At 47.7% G+C, this 20,007-nt stretch overlaps 1 protein-coding gene across 1 annotated transcript in view; it reads left to right on the forward strand.

Moving 5' to 3' along the window:
* The first annotated feature begins 19,250 nt into the window (after window positions 1-19,250).
* Window positions 19,251-20,007, forward strand: part of CCND1 (cyclin D1) — a 16,951-nt gene continuing 16,194 nt past the window's right edge. Inside the window, exon 1 of the mRNA XM_042813194.1 lies at window positions 19,251-19,833. Within this exon, the coding sequence (XP_042669128.1) occupies window positions 19,636-19,833 (198 nt within the window). The 5' untranslated portion in view covers window positions 19,251-19,635. The remainder of the gene's footprint in view (window positions 19,834-20,007) is intronic.

The raw sequence follows: 20,007 nt of genomic DNA on the forward strand, positions 1-20,007 counted from the left end.
AGGAGTTAGGAGCGGAACAGAGGAAGCGAAGCTGTTTCATCCCATCTCAGGCTGAACTTTCACAGCAAATAGGTGGGAGCGCATCTGGGTGCTGAGCCACCAGAGCCCACCCTCGCCCGGCACGAGGCCAAATGTGAGCACACACACAAGGCATGGCATGCGTGGCCCCTCGCATGGCTCAGCACAGCTGATGCTGACAGCTCGGCACTGCTGAGCAGAGTGAATGAGGCGAGGTCAGGAGGAAGGCAGCAGCGGGCTCCCCTCCCTGTGTTGTACATGAAAGGTGCTGCCGGGATGGCTCGCCACTGCGGCATTGTGTGCAGCAGTCATGCTGGAGAAGCTGCTCTGTCACATGTTTGTCAGCCAGCCAAGATTTTAATTCTGAACTTTTCCATGAAACCAATAGCTATATTCTCTGGCTCTGGCCCGCTCTAGTGCTTGGCCAGGGCTATGGGAATGAAATGTCAAAGCAGCCTGTCTATGAATTGAGATTGCTTTCATGCGTCTCCACCTGCTGGCTGGCATTTCACTAATTGCAGTAGCCTGTAGGGATGACAGCGGACTTTTTTGAAGCCAAGGGCTTATGTGGGAAGTGTAATTCAGTTCTATGAGAAGGCAAACAAATGAGCGGGATCAGAGAGATCACTTTCTAACTTGACAAGGAGTGCTGTCCTGTATCGCAGGTAGAGGCTTTCAAGCTGCGCTTTTGAGCTTCTGAAGCCTCAGCTGAAAGATAAGCACTAAGAAGGATTTTTGGAAGGAACTCACCGAGTGTGAAGACATTAACATATTATTTTACGACTAAAACCAGATGCTGAGGATGCTAACGTGTTCTCATTGACACAGTGGAAGAGGGAAATATTTATTAATATCTGGAAGCATGAGTGTTCTGGGGCCCGCAGCCTAGTTTCTGTGTGGTTAGGAAAGCAGTTACTTAGCAAATGTGGGCAAGCAGCTGTTTCAAATGGAAAGGAATAGAAATGATTAATGACTTCTATGCTTTAAAGAAATGAATCCACAGGATTTCTTTCTTCTACTGTGCTGTCCCACTTGGCCATTTCTGTCATGTGCTCTGGGACTTTCTTTGGAAGTTTTCAATGGTTTGTTTTGAACTACTCTTTAGAAACTTACTGGACCAGATCTGGAGCCAGACAGATGCCAGCTGTGGATCTGATCCATTTGCACGTACATTCACAGGCTCAGAGCACAGATTACAAACACTTGATATTCCATGAACTTTGCACCACGTCGGCAATAGAATATCTTGCTCTCAGATACTGCAGTGATGGGTGCAGTATTAAATCCTATTTAGAGAAGAATTTCCCCTTTTTCTTTCTTAGCTGTGCTTTATTTGCGCTGTATTTGACAATGTGGAAGGAAAGAGGCATTCTCAGGATCTGAAACAATGCAGAGAATAAACCCTTTCTCTGAGAATAATGTCAGATGTCAATACTGATTATTGATATTTTACCATCTTCTGTACTCCTAGTAATGGCTTGTTTCATTCTGCCAAACTGCTCTGTCATCTGTTTCTTGTGTATGCTTTCATTTAGCTCCTTAGTCTTGCATGTACAGCATCAGAAGGTGGAAGGTAGAAAAGGTTAAAAAGAAGATGAGGAAGAGAAAGAGGAACATGGAGAAAAGAAAAAGGAAGGCTGTATGAAATATGGATATTTTCACTGAGTGGTTCACAGTGAATCATCCAGCCAATGTTGAAGCAGTACTTACTGGGGACAATCCCATTGTCCTGAGAGTTGACTGTATGGAATTATTTTCAGTATACTTCTGTGCTTGATTTGATCCACTGAAGGTTCTGTTCCCCTATTTTTGGATTATGTGTTGAGAATGCCAGAGCATGAAATACAAATACTTTTTTTATTCCAAGGTATTCCTCCACTTCAAAAGTGTTGTTCTGTATTACTAAGCTTTGGGAACAGGATTTTAACTATAGAAAGTGGTGAAGGTAGCCATTGCATATATGTGTGTAATTAAGCACCATTAAGCATATTTATTCCATGGCTAGACAAGCAGTGTTCTTGGCAGTTCAGTATACTTGGTTATTGTTAGCACTACACATCTGACTGAACTAGCTAGCTGCGTGAACTCAAAGTATCAAGTAATTTAGAAGGTGTATGAGTTCAATACATCCTGAATGCATCTAATACCTTGGCTAAACACAGGCACCGACCTAGAAAAAGTTCTCATAGATCACTTTAAGACACAGCAGGACTGGAAGATGATATTTCCTTGTCTGCAAGTATATCTCTCTCAAGCCATCGTTTCAACACAGGAAGTTATCTGCTACCTGGGGTAACAATGTGCGCTCGAGCACAATTGGTCTGCTGTCTGATGACATTTAAGAATTAGCTACACAAGGATTTCTTACAGCACTGTCAAAGAAGTTCAACTGATCATTTTAACTAAGCTTATTTAAAATTCCTGAATGCTTTGAAGCAAAATGAAAGTAACTTTTGCACATTTGCACTGCATGCTTCATTTACATCAGTTATTTCCAGTCTAGGAGTGAAGACTCAAATGAGTAGTGCTTCTTTCTGTGTGTCTCTCTCTAGATGTTTGCAAGGTGGACAGCTGAACTAGCACTGATGCCATTCAAAGCTAACACAAGGATGAGCTTTATACGTGTTGGTACACAAAATTGCACGTAAAGTGGGATTCAGACCTATCTTCAGTCAGCTTCACAGAAAGCAGAAGCTCGTCCAATAGCCTGAATCTTCTTTCAGGCTATTTTTGAGACTGCTATCACTCAGGCAGGAAGTACAATTGTGTATATGAGCGTGTGTATTTCTGTGCTGCTGAACACCATGTGAGGAACGGGCCTATTTTCTCAAGTTGATTCTTATTCTTCTCTTTTAACTGCAAAATACTTCCTGAAAACCTCTCCCTGGTAACCTTTGATGGTACAGCAACAAGCTTGGTGATTTTATTCCTCCCTGGACCACCTAGTTGATGTGCATACGGATGACTTTTGGCCTCTCTTGTGTTTTCTGAGTCTTTTTAGTTTTCAGACCTGTGCATCACTTAAGTATTCAGTATCTTCTACTGTCTCAGTTAACACAACGCTTGACTGTCATATCAGAACCTCTTTCAAGTGTCCCCAGTGAAAGGTATCCTTGTACTGTGGTGCAGTATTTCTACATGAAGAGGCATATATGGGAGGGGAAAAAAAAGCTGTGAAACTTCATATAGTTTTCTAAAGTGTATTGCTGCTAAGCAATGTGTGAGGCAGGTGAAGAGTCCTTTGTACCATTTGCAACTAAGTCATATACCAGTTGGTGTTCTTAGGCCTTACAATTGCACTCCAAATGAAGAAATAGTGATTATGAACATTTTCCTACAAATATTCTTATCAGTGTTTCTGTTTTGGTAAGAGAATTATTGCCTGCAAATCCTTTGCCAGTCTCTGAGTATAATGATGAATAATTATGATGGGAAAATAAGTCAGCGGGAAACTGATTATCTGAGAGGCAATTCAGAAGTGTCTGGTGAGCTGTGCATTAGCCTGATAGAGATTGTGCCTAACTGTTTGAAAGATTATGAAAATGAAGCAGGAAAGTGGGTGAGCTAGGTAGAAAAAAAACAGCATAAAGTTGTCTCACAGTTAGTGTGCTGTTTGTGATATTAATGTAAAAGATGCCTGACCGGACAGGCAGCGGTGTGCATCTCTGCAGCATGACTGGAAGGCCAGTTTAGGCGGGTGGCTTTGAGGTGACTGCTTGCAGTGAAACCTCACCTAGGGCAGGAGCGGTTCCTGTCTCACATGGGCAACCAAGGAGCAGAAGGAGGCAAACCCCCTTTTGCAAGTTCTGTCTCAGAGCGTTCTCTCTCTGTGTTCTGCAAGCTGGGGCTAGCAAGCAGTGGGGCGGAAGCAAGCCATACTCTAGCAGCACAAATACTGAAGTTACTTCTTTGGCTGGAATAAGGAGGAACCATGGAAGGAATTGCAGCTCTCTGAGTCACACTTCCTTCTTGGAGTTTCTCTTGGAGTAGTGCAGCTCTGCACCATGCTGGAGGCTGACATTGGAGCTGCGTTGGTCCATCCTCTCTCCCGCAAAGTGACAGGGAGAGAGAATGAGAGGAAGGAGGAAGACAGCGAGGCAGTGGATTATCATACCCTCAGATCTCCCGATTGCAGCTCTAAATATAGCCAAACAAGTAAAAATCTGCTTTTGGAAGCAGTACAACTATGTGGCTCCCAACCCTTCAAATAACATGCATGCGAAAGGCAGCCAGTCCCCTCCCGACCAAGATGCTGGATGGGGAGCCATGCTAAGCACATTCTGATCTCCAGCCAGAAAGCAAAAAAATTCCCAACTGCCACACCTACCAGGGTGTGACCAGAGACTATCAACTAGTTTATATTTGCACTTTGATACACAGCACAGGCTTAACATCGTACGGTGTATCCCTGGAAAAAAATAGCAACAAGTTTCAACACAGAAATTCTGTTAGATCGGGAGGCCAGAATAAATAAAAGCCAACGAGTTGTAGAATGACTCGAGGTAGAGTAAAAGATCTCATCTCAAAAATAACACCAAGGCAGTACGCTGCAGATGAAACACATAATGAAAAAACATTCCAAACTTCTCATTTGAGAAAAGATTACAAATAAAATAGGCTTGGGCATGCCAAACGTAAATTCTTTGATATGGAAATGCAGTAATGGTTAAACGAAATGGGCTGAAAATCTATTTATCAACAGCCTGTAATGCCTTGTTGGATCGTCCCATGAGAAAAGCAAATAAGGAGTAGTAGAAGAACATACAGACACTGTTAAAAGGCTTACGTACCTCCCGCCTTGATACCTTGAGACACAGGTCCTTCACCTTAACTGGAGATACCTATTTAAATGCTGGAATGAGGGCAGGATCTGAGATGCATAGCCTGAAACCAGCTTTTCAGAAGGGCCCAGATGTTCCTGGCTTGAGGTGTCTGAAAGGAGCCTACTCTCTGGAGGCTGACAGGGAGTGTGGGCACTGGCACACTGGGTGGCACCTGCAGGGGCATCTCTGCTACCCCCACAAAGGCTGCTCTTGGTGAAGAGCTGGGCCACAGCACAACACTGCTGGCTGAAGGTGGTACCGTTCCATTTGCTTGCCTCGCTTCTCTCTTCGTTTACAGCTTTCTTTTGCCAGTGGGCAGTAAGTCATTACCGAGCCCTACATATGAATCACGAGTGCCGTGGAAATTAAACTCCCTGACCTGCTCACGTTTTTCCTTTGATGTCAGTCTGAATAGGCATTTTTGACTGAAACGTAGCTTTAATTTTGAGAGCTGGCAAGACAATCACAACCTTCTCTGCAAGGAAGTTCTCTGATGAAGTCTTTGTTGTTCCTCCTGAATTACTTTCGTAGAGACAGAGCGTCGGCATGCAGTGCTGCAGAGGGCCCAGAGCATGCTTCCACCATCCACAGGTGCAAGAGATGCAAAAACAGCTACTGGGCCATACCCCAGATGCGAAGGGACTAGCCGTGGTGTTGGGGACCAAAAGCTGTGCCCTGTGGGGAGCAGTGAAGTGGAGACCCCCAGCCCCAACCTGCAAGAGCTGAGTGCTGGAGGTGTGTGGTGAGCCATAGTATCGTTTGAGTTGGAAGGGACGTTTAAAGTCAACTAGTCCATCTCCCCTGCAATAACAGAGACACCTGCAGCTAGATTAGGGTGCTTGGAGCCCCATCCAGCTCTGTCCAGCCTCTGTGAGATGAGCTGGCCAGGGGCAAAGCAGCATGGCTCTGATATAGGGGTGCTGCTGTTTCAGAGGCAGGGGTTTTTCACATTCCCCAACAGGCTAGGTAATGTGCAAGGCATCCAATATTAAATTTCCTTCTGAAATCATACAATGTTTTGATGAAGCACTGCAGAGACATCTGTTTTCAGATCGATGGTTTCCCATCTTACTGTTGCTGACCTGTTTAAAATAATAAAAACAGAAAGCTTTCCAAGATGGATGACACTGGGGCCAGGGATCAAAACCTCACTTGTGTTTCTAAAGGCTCTTTCCATGCTTACAAGCCTGGTTCTTGCATTCATCAAACACAGAGGACTCTTTTTTTTCATCCTCTCAGCCAGGAAACTTCAGAAAGGAAGATGTCCAGGCCACCAATGCCACTAGTCTTTTTCATTGCCTTACAGTATGGCTCTGAAAACTGCAAGGTTTCAGGTAAACAAATATTCCAGAACTATAAAATAAGAATTAATTAAAACTGTACACCCATGCTATTTAAAGAAAGATTTTTCTTTCAGGTGTGTGGCTGTATTTGGGAAAAATAATTGTTTTGTACACTGATCTGCAATTTGTCCATTAGGCTTTTTCCTAGAACATTCAACCTGGCAAAGAAGCAGAAAACAATTTTTTGGCTGGGAAGATGGCACAGAGATTGACTTGTTGGAGCTTCGGGCAGCTTCAAGGACTCACAGCAAGTCACATTTAATAGCTAAACTGCTGGAAAAATAAATTTTCATTGCTGATTCATTACACTAACTCCACAGTCAAGATTACAAGAAGAACAGACCATTTATTTTGGGCCAAAATTTCAAACCTTCTCAAATCCAGAAGTATAGCTGATTGACTGCAGAGTGTATCTGTCAAAGCCTGGTACACAAATTTGAGGTTCTTTGGTGAAGGTGTAGGAATAGCACTTTAAAACCTCATGATTTTCAGTCTTGTTATGAGATTTGCTTTCAGCAGATAAAAAGAAACATTGAGAACTGTCCGCTAGTCACATCGCTGCGCTGCTTCGTGTTGGAGGAGGGAAAGGCCAAAGCTTTAGAACTGTGATGCTGGATGATGTCACTGTAGGAGGTCTCTAAAACCAGAGTCAAGTCACCACACACCGGCCACACTGTATTTCTGTGAATGTCTAAACTTTTTTTCTTCAGCAGGCAGGAGCCAGCAAGCAGCACAATTTCTGCTTTGATTTTATTTCCTCTATGTGCAAGTATGTGGTGTAAACAGGGAATGCTGATGGTGACAACAGTAGCTTAGTTATTGAAGACAAAGCATTTGCTAGAGAAGCAAGTTTTTGAGGCTTATTTCCAAGAGATGAGGCTACACTGGACAGCTACGTTAGCCTGAAAGAACAGGCTATTTCTGGATATATATATAACACATTTTCTCCCTTTGTCATTATACTTTAAAGGTTTTCTCTATGTAGCTGATTTCCATTAGTGCAAAAAGGAAGTCTAATGCACTTCTAGGTTTGAGGAAGGACATGCGAGCTCAATCAATTGAAAGCAGCCAACAGAAACTGGATGTTCATGGACATGTAAGCTTGAGGCTTTGAATTTTTGCGAGTGAGACATCATTCATCATTGCAGAATGGCTGTGTTTCACACAGGTGAGATGCATGGAGATGGGGGAAATCAAAAGCTCTAGCTATGACATGCTGTGCTGCATTTGAAAAAGAATGAATGCAATGTAGAGGAACAGGAGTCCAGAACTGTCCCACGTATGAGAAATCAACTGGTAAAAGATATTGTGCTAGGGAATAAATTGGGTACCTGCCTTCTCTCTTTGCTTCTGAGTACTGCCAAATAATTCTTACATGGTGTTGGGCAAGATGATTCAGTTTCTCTAGGTCTGTTTCTGTAACACAGATGGTAAAGAATGATTTTGTTCTCTATCCCTTTTCCTCTATACAGACACCAAGCTGTTCAAGGCTGGGCTGTGTCTTCACTGGATGTGCATGCAGCGCTTAGTGCAGATGGCTCTCAGTCTCAAATGTGGCCTCTAGGCACAAGGGTATTACAAAAATAATTAGCTGAGAAGGTGTATTTATTTAGTTAATTGTGCTAACTTCAGACAGGATATTGTACCTAATTTTAGCTTAGTGTAACTGAGTTCACATTCATTAATTGGTCTGCTCTTTCCCAGCCTCTTGCTTGTGACAATATTGGTTCACAAGCAGGATGTCAACATGCACGTGGTCTTCTCTATTGTTGTGGGATTTTTTTTTTTTTCCCTGTGAAATGAGCAGGTGAGGATTCTGTACTGCCTGGAAGTTAACTGACTTAGAGCATATCTTAAATATGTGCAATTCCTCTCTGCCTGTGGAGATGCTGAAGGACTTAATACAACTAAACAACTAGGAAGAACTCATTGCTAAGAGGTGTGTTGAATGCCTGCTGAATCCCCTTCATAGAGGCATCCTCCTGTGCCTCACTATCATGATGTCTTCATCTTACTTTCACAGAATCACATTTTATTTTCCTGGAGGAAATCGTATGAAAATACAAAGCAATGATTCAGCAACCAAGCAAAATGAAGCCAAGCAAAATTATTTATTTGACCACGAAATGTATGAGGACCCTTCCTATGTCTCCTGAGCATTTTCTCTCAATTCCTGAGCATCCTCAGCCTAGGTTGTGTTTTCACATCTTAAGATGTACTTAGCACCTCACGGTTTTCACTTCTGCGACATATGGGTGTATACTCTGTTTAGTTCAGAATGATCTCAAGAATGCTTGATTGTCATTTTGGTGCTACATAGCTTTCCAGAAAGCTGTCTGGTATGCTGGAAGTCTAAGGAAATTCATATTTTGAGAGCACGTTATCATGTTTAACTGAAGATCAATCATGCAGTTCCTAGTAGCATCCCAGTTTCTTGTTAAGGTTACTTTTTCTTTTTAAAAAAGAATTCAATGAATTTTCCTCTCCAAGTGCTCAGCAACCTAAACGTTACATAGAGACATCAGAAGTCTTTAATGCAGGTTTTCAGAGTAAATGAAACCTTTTTTTCAGTGTGGTTGCCTTTGTAATAACAGTCTTCTTATTTGTTGGATACTTATGTAACGTAAGATGAAAAGACATTTTATAGCCTTCTGGCAAGAGGACTTAAAATTAACAGCATACCTGTGGCTGCCCTAAGCCAGGGAGGGAGTCATTTTCAGGCCATGGGAAAACTGCAGTTTTGCATCCTTCACTTCTTCTGACCTACTGGTATTCAGTATTTCCATAGGCTTGTTTTTCATGAAAGCATCATCGTGCACACAAAGAAAAACTAAGTAATTGATCCTGATGAAAGAACAGAGGCCGAGGTGGTATGGGATAACTGTCACCCATTAACATCTCCCCAAAGAATGTGGTGGTTTAACTTATTCTCTCATTTTATGTTTTCATGCCTGCCTGAGCCCTGGTGTCGCACGCGGCCGGCTGTCTCTGTGCAGGAGCCACGAGGCCAATTTGCTCTGGCAACAACTAACCCAAGGCGATGCGGTGCCCGCTCCAGCCTGAATCGCAGCCTGCAGGGCTCTGTGGCCATGTCCTGCAGCAGTCCTGGGCAGGCAGCCTCTGCCAACCCTAGGTAGGGTGTTTTGTTTTGCAAAACAGTTGATGGCTTTCATGTTTCCTCCCTGTCCATACCAAAAAGGAAAACCACAAAACGATAGCGATCTGGGGGTTGGTCTCACTCATACCGGGCTGGCGGCTGTGCCATCCTACTGAGTTTGGCTGAGCTGCCCCACCACTCTTTGGGCTGGGCCTTCAAGCAGATGTGAACTTGATCAGCATCAAGCCCAATCTTTTTCATGCTCATTCTTGCTGTGAATATTTGTTTTCCCTTGAACGTTTCCATCTGGAACCTGACTACCTCTTTGCAAAGTTTTGTTATTTGAAATTAATCTGACAATTGTTTTCAAAAAGATAATTGCTCTCCATCAGAAGTGCAGAATGCTGCTAATCCCCAAAGAAGCTCACCAATCATTTCCTCCTCACGGTGTAAGCATATCACCTCATCTGTGTCCCAGGGCTTCTCAGAACTCACATGGCAACTCCGGCACAACCAGGCCGTGGCTCTTCTCGCCCTTGCCTGCACTGGGGAAGGATGTGCAGCAGTAGCAGCAGCACACAAGATGGGGCAACTTATGTGGGAGACATGTCTGGGCCCTCAGCCGCAAGCCTGCCTGGAAGAACAGCCCTGCCCTCCTAAAAGCCCCGTGAGATCTACCATGGTTTCAGCTGCACGGCTCAAGGAAGTATGCAACTAACTGGTGTGTTGCTTCTGCTGGGGCTCAGGTGAACTAATGCCAGCGCTCCCACGCCAGGCAAACTAGTGCTCCTTTGCTTCTTCAGACTGTCAGAGCCTTTTCTCTCAGCGGCAACAATTACCAACAGCACTGGAGATGGCGGTGTATTAGATCTGAGAATGACTCATCACTGAACCAGCCCTGTCAAGCAAGATAAATACAATTTAGTTGTTAGCTAATCTATTTTTGTTTGTGTTCTCAATTCACCCAGGACAATGATTACATTGCAGTCTATCATGCTAGCATTAAGGATATTTTGCTACAACGTGCTTAGCTTTGTAAAGCGAGCGTTTAAGAATACAATAGCTGTATTTGTCTGTCAATATTACTTCACTGCTGACATACTGCACGTCAGGTTTCTATGGTATGACAGGGACCTGCGCAGTAAACTGTTTTGGATCTGGAGTAGTTAAGTTGTGCAAAGGCACCACTTAGTTCACCAGCATGTAAGTACTGAGAAATTTCACCTCACATATACTTCTGCTATCTATCATCTGCCAGTTTGTCCTTCCTTCACCTCTACAACTAAAACCTGTGGTTTAATACCGCGTTGAATCAGCTTTGGACTTGGTCACAGTGTGACCAGAGAAGAAAAGCTGACAGGATGCTTTGAGGGGGCTTGTAGGATGCTTTGGCACTTCCAAGCTGAGCTTTATCAGTGCCCAGATCAGCTCTCAAGGTGCTCAGTGCCTCCCAAACTCTGCTCCTGAAACAATCCAGCCTTTGATATGGCTTTGCATTCAAGTTATTTATTTTCATTGTATTTCCTCTCCCTTTGTTTTTGTTTTTGTTTAGCACTTACTTAGCCCTTGGGAAAGCTATTTATGGAAATTTCAGATTTTCATGATAAAGTGTTTCGCAATTAGAACTGGAAGAAGCCATTGATCTCGATAACAGGGTGAGAAACTTTCTCACTTGCAAGGGTGGCGAATCCATTAGCAATTGCCAAACTCCGCCAAACAGCAAATGAGCAAAGATGCACATTGAGAAGGAGGTGAAAAGCATAGTAAAAAATGCCGGTTTTCTCTTTTTGACTTTCTTGCCAGTTGGCGCACCAGAGAAGACATTTGCCAGCTGTCGTATCTGAAGAAAGGCTTAACTGAAAGATCTCGCTACACTCACGATCAAGTCTTTTTTTTCCCCCTCAGAATCAGCCGGATAACTGATCATTTTGTGCTCAGTGAGAAAACTTGTGGCTTTGCAACGTTTCATCGGGCGCAGTCAATAACCAACATTTCTGCTGCTGAAGGGTCTCAAACAAAAATATTCGGAATAAACTTTCAGTACTTTGGAACACAGGCAGTTGTGGACATCTTTCAGGAGAGGCAATAAATACAGGCTTACTGTCCATTGTTGCGGTTGTCTTCTGCTGTGGTCCTTGAGGTTGCTTCTTGTATTTCCAGTGATTGTGAGACATTCTTGCAGAGCCTACTGGTTAATCGTGATACATTAAACAAGCTGCAAAGTGCTGTGGGAAACCACTGCAAAGATACTTAACAGACTGATACACCACGCTATGCTGTAACCTCTTTCCATCTGATAGTGCCGTCGTTTTGAATGGGCTGTGTGGGAGGCAGCTTGTTTGCCCCGACCTGAGCTCATGCCGCGTATCTCAGGCAGATGCTTCTGTCTCCCCGATGTAACCTGCAGGCTAGACAAGGCTCATGGGAAGAAAACGTGTGAAGTAATTTCCATTCCCCCTCTTCCAAGTATGTAACACCGTTGTATTGCTTGTCGGGTACGTTTTGAGACAATAGTTTTATTTTTCTTGTCTATAACATCAGGTATTGTTATCACTATCATTACTATTATTATGTATTATTTAAACCAGTCTGAAACTGCATACCCATATTGCAATTGCATCTGAAACACTTAGCTGAGATGAGATAACCACCATGCGTGAGGCTCAGCCAGCTGGAGCAAGGGGGCAGAGGACTTCCAAAGAAGTGCTGGGATGGTGCATGCAAAGGGCATGTTAAATGAGTTGGCTTCCCTTGCTGGAAGAGCAGGAAAGATCCGACCTGAGGCCAGGACCCAGCTTTCTGGGTGAGAAGAAGCACAGGAGCACCATTGCCAGTGTCTGAGTGGCATTTCCAGTCGAGTTCCTGGGCTGCGTGGCTGAAATCTGGCAGAGACCACATACTAAACTTGACCCCAAAGTGGTGTAACAGACCTGTGGCCTCATCCTTACCCAACTCCAATGCCTGTCTGCACTTGAACTAAATGTTAAAAAGTGGCGTTTCCTGAGAGCATTGTGAGGAGCCTTAAGGGCTGGCATGCAGTCAGAGCCAAGAGCTGGCCTGGCCGCTCTACTCCTTATCTCCAGACTGATAGCATCAAAGGTCCCTGGTCAGCCTGTTCTGGCTGGGGGCTGGCTCTTGCCAGGTAGAGAATGGCTTATGAAAATACTTCAGCTTAGATTTCAGGTGGATTTCAGCACTGATGCACTCACTACAGCAGCATCCCAGTTACTGAGGACTGGATCCAGTGTAGGATTTAGATATGTGAAGAACAAATGCCTCAGGAGGAAAGTGTCTGTAAACCACTGGTGACAGCTGCCCAGGCTGCATCAGCAGCTTTCTGTGAAAGTTCCCACAAGGGTACGAGATCTCCAGGGAAACCTGTGCAACAAGTCCAGGCTAAAGGAAAGTAACTTTTTAATATAAATGAAATCAATGCATTTTCACCCACATTTTTGCTTTTCATTAAAATGGATCCAGCTGTGGAAGCGCTAGCAAGGAAGAGTGTGACTTCAGGTCCTGTTGGAGGGGTGCGTACAATGGTAGTAAGGGGAAATCAATGCAAGACCTTTTATGTCCAATACAGGCTACAAATTACAGACCTAGGCAGATGAAATGTTTATAAAAGTCACACATGCAGAGCCATAGTGAAGAGATAACAAAGGAAAACTATACCAAAGTCCAAGTTCTTCAGCACTTGTGATCTTAATTAAGAGTAATGTAATCAATCTGGTGATTAATCATACACTTCTTATTGGAGGAGAACAATAGGCATTCCTACCAAAGGCCCCAGCGCCCATTTTGCTATCTGTCTAACTTCTTTGCCCTAAATCCTTCCTGCTCTAAAATATCTTCATGGGCACCCGTGGACTTATATCAAAATAAGATCATCGCAAGGAGAAAATTGCAAGGTACTCTAACACCTACCTGGAGTTAAATAAATGGATTCAAAGCCATATTCCTACACAGAGATAAGAAATCTGAATGGCATCAGTAGCGCACAGCATTGTATGCATGAACTACGTGTTCCTGAGCTAAGTGTTCCTTAAGGACATTAAACTTGCAGTCCCTCAGGTGAGGGCATGAATTATCTCCTCTCCCAGCAGTACATGTGGTGGCACGAGGGACACCAGCAAGGGACACCACTGCTCATCCTGCTGCACAGCACCACCGCTGCAGGCAGTGGAGGGTCTGGAAAAGATGGGGCAATCGCCTGCCACAGCCAGTAAGGGTAAAGTGGCCGAGAGTTTGTGCATTCAGATCCCTGTGGGAGGATGGGAACAACCTCTCCAATCCCTCCTCCAGGATCCTGGCTTTACTGCAAGAATCCAGCCACAAAGCTAAGCTGGTCTGTTTACCAACGTAACAGTCAGAGCAAGAGCTTACATCACACTGGAGCAAACAAAGCCTGGGGGGAAAGTACCTCTAACTTAAAGTATATTCTGATGTAAGAGCTAGCAGCATTTCAGGGTCCCTTTGTAATAAACTCCCACGCTGGAGCCTTAAGCATTAATGGTCTGTGAAAGTTATTATTTGATGTTTTTAGCATTGAATTTCATTCTGACAAGACTTTATGATGCATATTACAGAAAAAATACTGTTAACCTAATCATATTAATACCAAATCTTTGTAATGTAATAGCCTCAAACATTTGGAGCAAGGCATAAACCTGACTTTTCATAAAGACAGAAAGACAAAAGTTTTAATGATGTTATTTTCCTACTGCTTCCCCAACTCCATCTGTTAGAGTCACTAAGACCAAGGGCCATCATTCCACTCTTTTACAGACAGAACAGTGGAAAAGATGCTTGGCTTCCCAGGGCCTAATCCTGCACTTCTTATTCCTGGGGACAGTCTATTCAGGCATTACAAATTTGTCTTTGTCTTTCTCCTGTAAGACATGCCTGGCATAAGTTGTGTCTGAAATATAATTCCTGATTTCTGCTGCTGCTGACAGTTTAAATTATTAAGAGGAATTTTAAAGTTCTTTTTAGGTTTCTCACTTTTACGTTAGAGTTTTCCTTTCTGCATTTCATTTGGTTTTGCTAGTCTTATTGGAGTCATTTTTTCTTTCTCTTTATTAAAATGAACTCTACCCTGTCTGCCTTTGATGAAATTCTAAATCCAAAGGAAAGAAAAAACATACAGGTAGTAAATACTCTGAAACATTTATCTATGCGTATACTTCAGACAAAGTGAATCAGCATCCTCACATTGTCAGGAAGGGCCCTTTAAGCTTGAAACGAGAACAGATTCTTTCAAACTTTCCCAGAGAATAGCAGTGACCTTGCAGATCAGATAACCCATGGTCTACAAGAGTTCAAATATGTCATCAGGACTTTATTTTACTGCTCAATGTTCCTTGGCCTACTTGTTCAAATCGGGCTAATTCCAACCTCCACCTCCCCCCCCCCCCCCCAAAAAAAAAAACCCTACAGGAGCTCACAGTGCCAGCCGAGCAGAGCTGGGTGCATGCAGGAGCAAGGATAATTGAGGCCGTGTGTCAAAAGCTGGACTGTTGATGAGTGACTACAATCTGATGGATGCAACATATTAAACCTAATGAAGATACTTGTTCCCCTTTATTCATTCTCTAGCAGGCTGCAGCTCATGAAATCCAACATGGACTTCATGTTTCTACAGACATTAACTCCAGCGCTTCTCCGCTGACTCTGAGACTTCTTAACCGAGACTTCTCCTTCTGTTTTTATAAGAAGATAAATACTTCTTCATCTTGCTGGGGAAGCAACCAGCGTTGCTTCTGATTTGTTGTTGTACCCATAGCATTTGTCTCATGCAGCATGAGCCATGGCAGGGAAGAAAACCAGGAGAGGACCAATTCCTTCCAGCAACACCAACTCTCTAGATGAGTTTAGCCTTGACTTCAAACTGTATCCATCGGCTCCAGCTCAGCAACATGTATTTTCTTTTTGAGCACATGAGTAGTTCTGGCCTACTTATATGTTTTGCATATGTTTCAATCTTTCATTGAATGAGCTTCTAAATCATTTGAAATCCAGCCCCATTTCCATCACTGAAAACCATTGTATTACATCACTGGATTGCTCCAGAAGAAAAAAATATTCTTGGTATTTCTTGAGACAGTTTTCCCGTTGTTATGCTGCTGTTTTGCTGGGATTCAGCTTGAGTAAACGGTTCCAGCCCCAGTCTGAATTCAAAGCCAAAGCTGGGATTTGATGAAATGCTTGGGTGCTGGACTAAACATACTGTAACTATATACGGATTTTGGAGAGGAGAGATAAGGTGAGGGCTTCCGAACAAAAATGTAGCCATTCCCCTTTTCCAGATCCTCCCCTTGCCAGTGCAGTATTCTGGGAAATTGCCTGTGTGTTTCAAGGCCTGCTGCAATCAGCATTCGTGTTATGGCACAAGGCACACAGCAGAAGCTTGTGCATGGCTAACTCGGTATTTCAGGTTGGAACTACGTATTTTTTTTGTGTTTGTTTCCCTTCGAGCGTCTGAAGTCTTGCTTTTGAATGTCCTACCACTTCCCAGAGACAATATGTCAGAGGACCCCAACCTCCCTGCATCCATCCATGTGTTTTCATAGCCCAATGTGACTTTCACTAGAGGATCCCAGGGTTATAGCCTCTCAGATTTTAGCAGCGTGCCTGTTATCATCGGGTGGATGGAGGCAAGATGTGCTGGCAGAGCCTTAGCCTTTCCTGAGAGACTGGGGACCCTGCAGCACAGAGAACAGCAGACTGCTTAGCAGTTCTTCCTAGGCCAAGACAATGCTAGTACCACAGAGAACCTTATTCTTTGGAAACAAAGCATCTCTGATTTAGTTATCAAAACAGGCATTCATGTTTTATTCAGGTTTTTTGCTTTAATCCATCTGAAATGTAATACCTGTTAACAAAGATGTTAACACATCTTTGCCTATTCTTTTCCCCCCCAAGAAGCTCCCACAGTTCAAGGTTGTAAGTCTGAGCAATTTAGTAAGTGATGTAAATACAAATGAAAATTAGCCAACAAAAGAAATTCAATTGAGTTAAATAGGAGGCTATTATCATACCTCACATTCCCTGCTGCCCTAGCACAGGTAAGAACCAACCGCAGGGGATTGAACAGCTATCTATCTGCTCACACAGCGCACTCTCCCAGGCTATAAAGGGTACACAAAGATTGAACTCTAAAATGATGCATCTCCACAGAGCTACGCTATTCTGTGCCCATTTTTAATCAAACTGAGCTGCACTGTGAACAGATAAAAACACAGCAGCTACCACGAGCAGATCAAATTGATCACACGCATTTCTCAAGTCTACACTAGGACTGTAATCTCATCTTTCAGGGTTTTTAGTTCTTCACTTCCTTTGCTGGTTTATGACATTCGGAGGCCAGGTTCCCCCGGCCTTGTCACTGCGCCGTTATTTGGATTCCTCACCCATTTAGCGTGGCTGCTGCACATTCCTAAGAGCAGCACCTCAGATCCGCTCCAGGCTCGTTTGGCACCCACAGATAAGCGTGCATGCATACATACAAGCCAAAAAGCAGCAGAAAATGAAGCAGTTTGTTCGACTGTAGTCATTAATGCTATACATGACAGGTTCAATCCTGCTCCCTTTGATGTCGATGGCAATACCTGCATCGAATTCACGTGCTCTTGAAAAAAAAAAAAAGCCTGAGTTTTGCAAATGTATCCTTTTGTCATCTACGCTTGAAGTCAGAACGAAAACGCGGCGTTTTCGCCTTGGTTCTGAGCCAAATGATGCACACCAGACCTTCCCACAGCGCTACGCCCGTTGCTCCCCAAGGAGGAGCCCGCACGGAGCCCGACAGACGTGAGCCCACCGCCGTGTGTCCCTCCGGCCTTCGTGTCACTCCGCCACTCCCGTTCGGCAGCCGAGCTTCCCGAAGCGGGCCTGCTGGCGTCGGCGGGGAGGGCTGGGCCGCACCGGCAGGTCGCGGGGTGCCGGCGGGCCGCGGATGCCGAAGGCAGTTCCCCGCGCCTAAGCCGAGCGCGCGGCTCCACGCGGGCGCACAGCGACGCCCGGAGCCGAGACGCAGGGCCGGGTGCGGAGCCCGCAGCCGTCTGCTTTTCTGGGGCCGCTCCCGGCACGCGGCTCCCGGCCGGAGGAGCGGCCGCCTGCCACGCCATGCCACCGAGCCGCCTCGTGACACGCGGCCGTGCCGTGCGCGACCACGCGGCCCAGCGGCACGCGAGGAATGCGCGCTCCCGCGGCGGGGCCGGGCCCCGCTTCCCTTTGTCAGCGGGGGCGGCGAGCGCGGTCCGGGTGACGTCATGAGAAAGTGCCGGCTCCGAGCGGCGGTCCCGGCCGCGGGCGCCGCGGGGCGGACGGGCAGGAAGCGGATCGCAGCCCTTCAGCGGCGGGGCGCGGCACGGCTTTGCGCGGAGCCGCGACCGTTAGGGCCGTCGTGGGCCGCTGGCCGCCTGCGGCTCCGTCCGCGCACCGCCGCACTGGGGCGGCGGGCAGGTAGCGGCGGGGCGGGCCCGGCCCGGGCAGATGCGCGGCGGGGGCGGAGCCGAGCCGTCGGCCGCCCGGAGAGGGGATCGGAGCCCCGCGGCGCTCGCCCTTTCGACCAGTCCCCTTTGTGTCGGCGGGACCGGGCGGCGAGATCTGCCCGGCCCGCCCGGTAACAGCCCGGCGCCGCCATTGGCTCATGCTAATGGGCGCTTCCTGCGGCCGCGCCGCCCCGAGCCGGGGGCTCCCCCGGCCCCCGCGCCAGCGCCGCTCCCCGCCGGCGGCACCGCCCGCCCCGAGCCCGGCGCCCCGCTGGGCGCCGCGGGAACCTGGAGCGGGAGGGGACGGGCGGCGCTGAAGCGGCCCGACTGAGCGCACGTGGGGAGAGCCGCTGCCCGGGCCGGACGGAGCAGGGCGACCCGCGGCCTCGCTTGGTTCCGAGCGGCGCGGGGCTGCGGGAACGCTCGTTCGGCGGCTTTCCCGCGGGTGCGCGGCAGGCAGGCCGAGCTCCGCTTTATAAACGTCACCGCTCCCCGGCCCACGTGGGCTGTGAAAGCGGGAGCACGTGTCCCGCGTGCGGCCCGACGGAAGGGCGCGGGGCGCCTTCGCGCACTGACGCCCTGCGGCCCGGCCCCGCCGCATGCAGCCCTCAGCGCCGATGGCGGCCCTCGGCCGGGGCGAGACGGAGGCGAGCGGTCAGCACGGCGCTGCCGGGGCGTGCGGGCAGCGGCCGGGCGACGTGGGCATGCAGCTGCACACCGGCGTGCCCCACGGCTCTGCCGCACGGATCCCGCGTGGCCCTGCGGCGTGCCCTCGACGGCCACGAGGCCGTCCATAAAGCCTGGGCCCCAACTGGGCTTATGGCTCGGGCCTCCCGGGCCGCACCTCCTGCCGGCCTTCGCTGCGGCAGTCTCCCGCGGGCCGCAGGCTTCGTCCCGGCCCGGAGATGCTCAGGGGAAGCTTTCCGTTGGGGACGGAGCGGGGCGCTTCCAGGTAGGAGCAGCCCCACGCGGATGGGCCGGCACCCACGTGGGCCTGTCGTGGGCCCGGCCACCATTTTGTGCTCGGCGGAGCTGTGCCTGGTGGCGGCTCTGCACACGGGGCGCTGAGTACGGGCTGCTCCCGTTCGCTGTCCCGCGCCCCTTGGAGGGAGAAGTGCCGGGAAAGGAAGGAGAAGCAGAACGGGGGAGACCCCGACGCCTTTACGGTCGTGGCCTGCAGCGAAGTCGGCGGGGCTGGAAAAAAGAAAAAAAATAGGAAGGAGGAAATGGGAGAGCGCTGTCCCCTGGGGATCCGCTCCGAGGCCTCGTGCCCGGCTCGGAGCGCGGCCCGCAGGTAGAGCCGGGCACAGCGCGTGGTGCCGTGCTCCCCTCCCCGCGCCCCCCGTAAAACAAGGCCGAGCGCTCCCCTGCGCCTACAGCCCGTGCCTGTGTGTGGCCCGGCCCCATTCATCGCTCGGCTCCCACCGCACGACTCTCTCCATTTTTAAAATTATGCACGAAGCACCGAGGAGACAATTTGGGTTTCCCCCACCTCTCCCCTGCCCTTGAAGAAAGCGAGCCTCGTCTCATTTGCATCTGCATGAAACCCCTGCGCTCTATAAGCCGAGCAAAGGGGAAGGACTTGAAGCCTATGGGATGGCTTTAGGGCTCTGCCCCTCGCTTTTGGCTCTCTCTCTCTCTCTTTCTCATTCTCTCTCGTGCTTTGATCTCTGCTTAACAACAGTAACGTCACAGGGACTATACAGGAGAGTTTTGTTGGAAGTTAGAAAGTTTTTCAGCCTCCAGAGGGCTGTAGCGGCAGTAGCAGCAGCAGCATCCAAGGGACTCCTGGAAGGGGAAGAGAGAGAGCGAGCGAGAGACTGACTCAGTCCTTGAGGAACTGACTCGAGACGAAGGAGGCAGACATGGAACATCAGCTGCTGTGCTGCGAGGTGGAGACCATCCGACGAGCCTACCTGGACGCCAACCTGCTTAATGACAGGGTGCTGCAGACCATGCTGAAGGCGGAGGAGACCTGCTCGCCCTCGGTGTCCTACTTCAAGTGCGTGCAGAAGGAAATCTTGCCATATATGAGGAAAATAGTCGCCACTTGGATGCTGGAGGTGTGTATGTCGCGGGGCTCCCTCCGCGCCGGCTCTGCCCTCGCCCCCCTCCCGCACGGAGCTCTACTGCGGCACGCGGTGCGGCGGCCGCGGGACAGCGGGGACGGACGGCGCGGCGGCCCCACGCCCGGCGGCGGCACCTCCGGCGGCTGCGGGCGGCGCGGGGCCGGGGTA

Source organism: Centrocercus urophasianus, unplaced genomic scaffold (genome assembly GCF_019232065.1).
Source record: "Centrocercus urophasianus isolate 14NV4802_14NV808 unplaced genomic scaffold, USGS_Curo_1.0 seq_14, whole genome shotgun sequence".
Taxonomy (NCBI): Eukaryota; Metazoa; Chordata; class Aves; order Galliformes; family Phasianidae; genus Centrocercus; species Centrocercus urophasianus.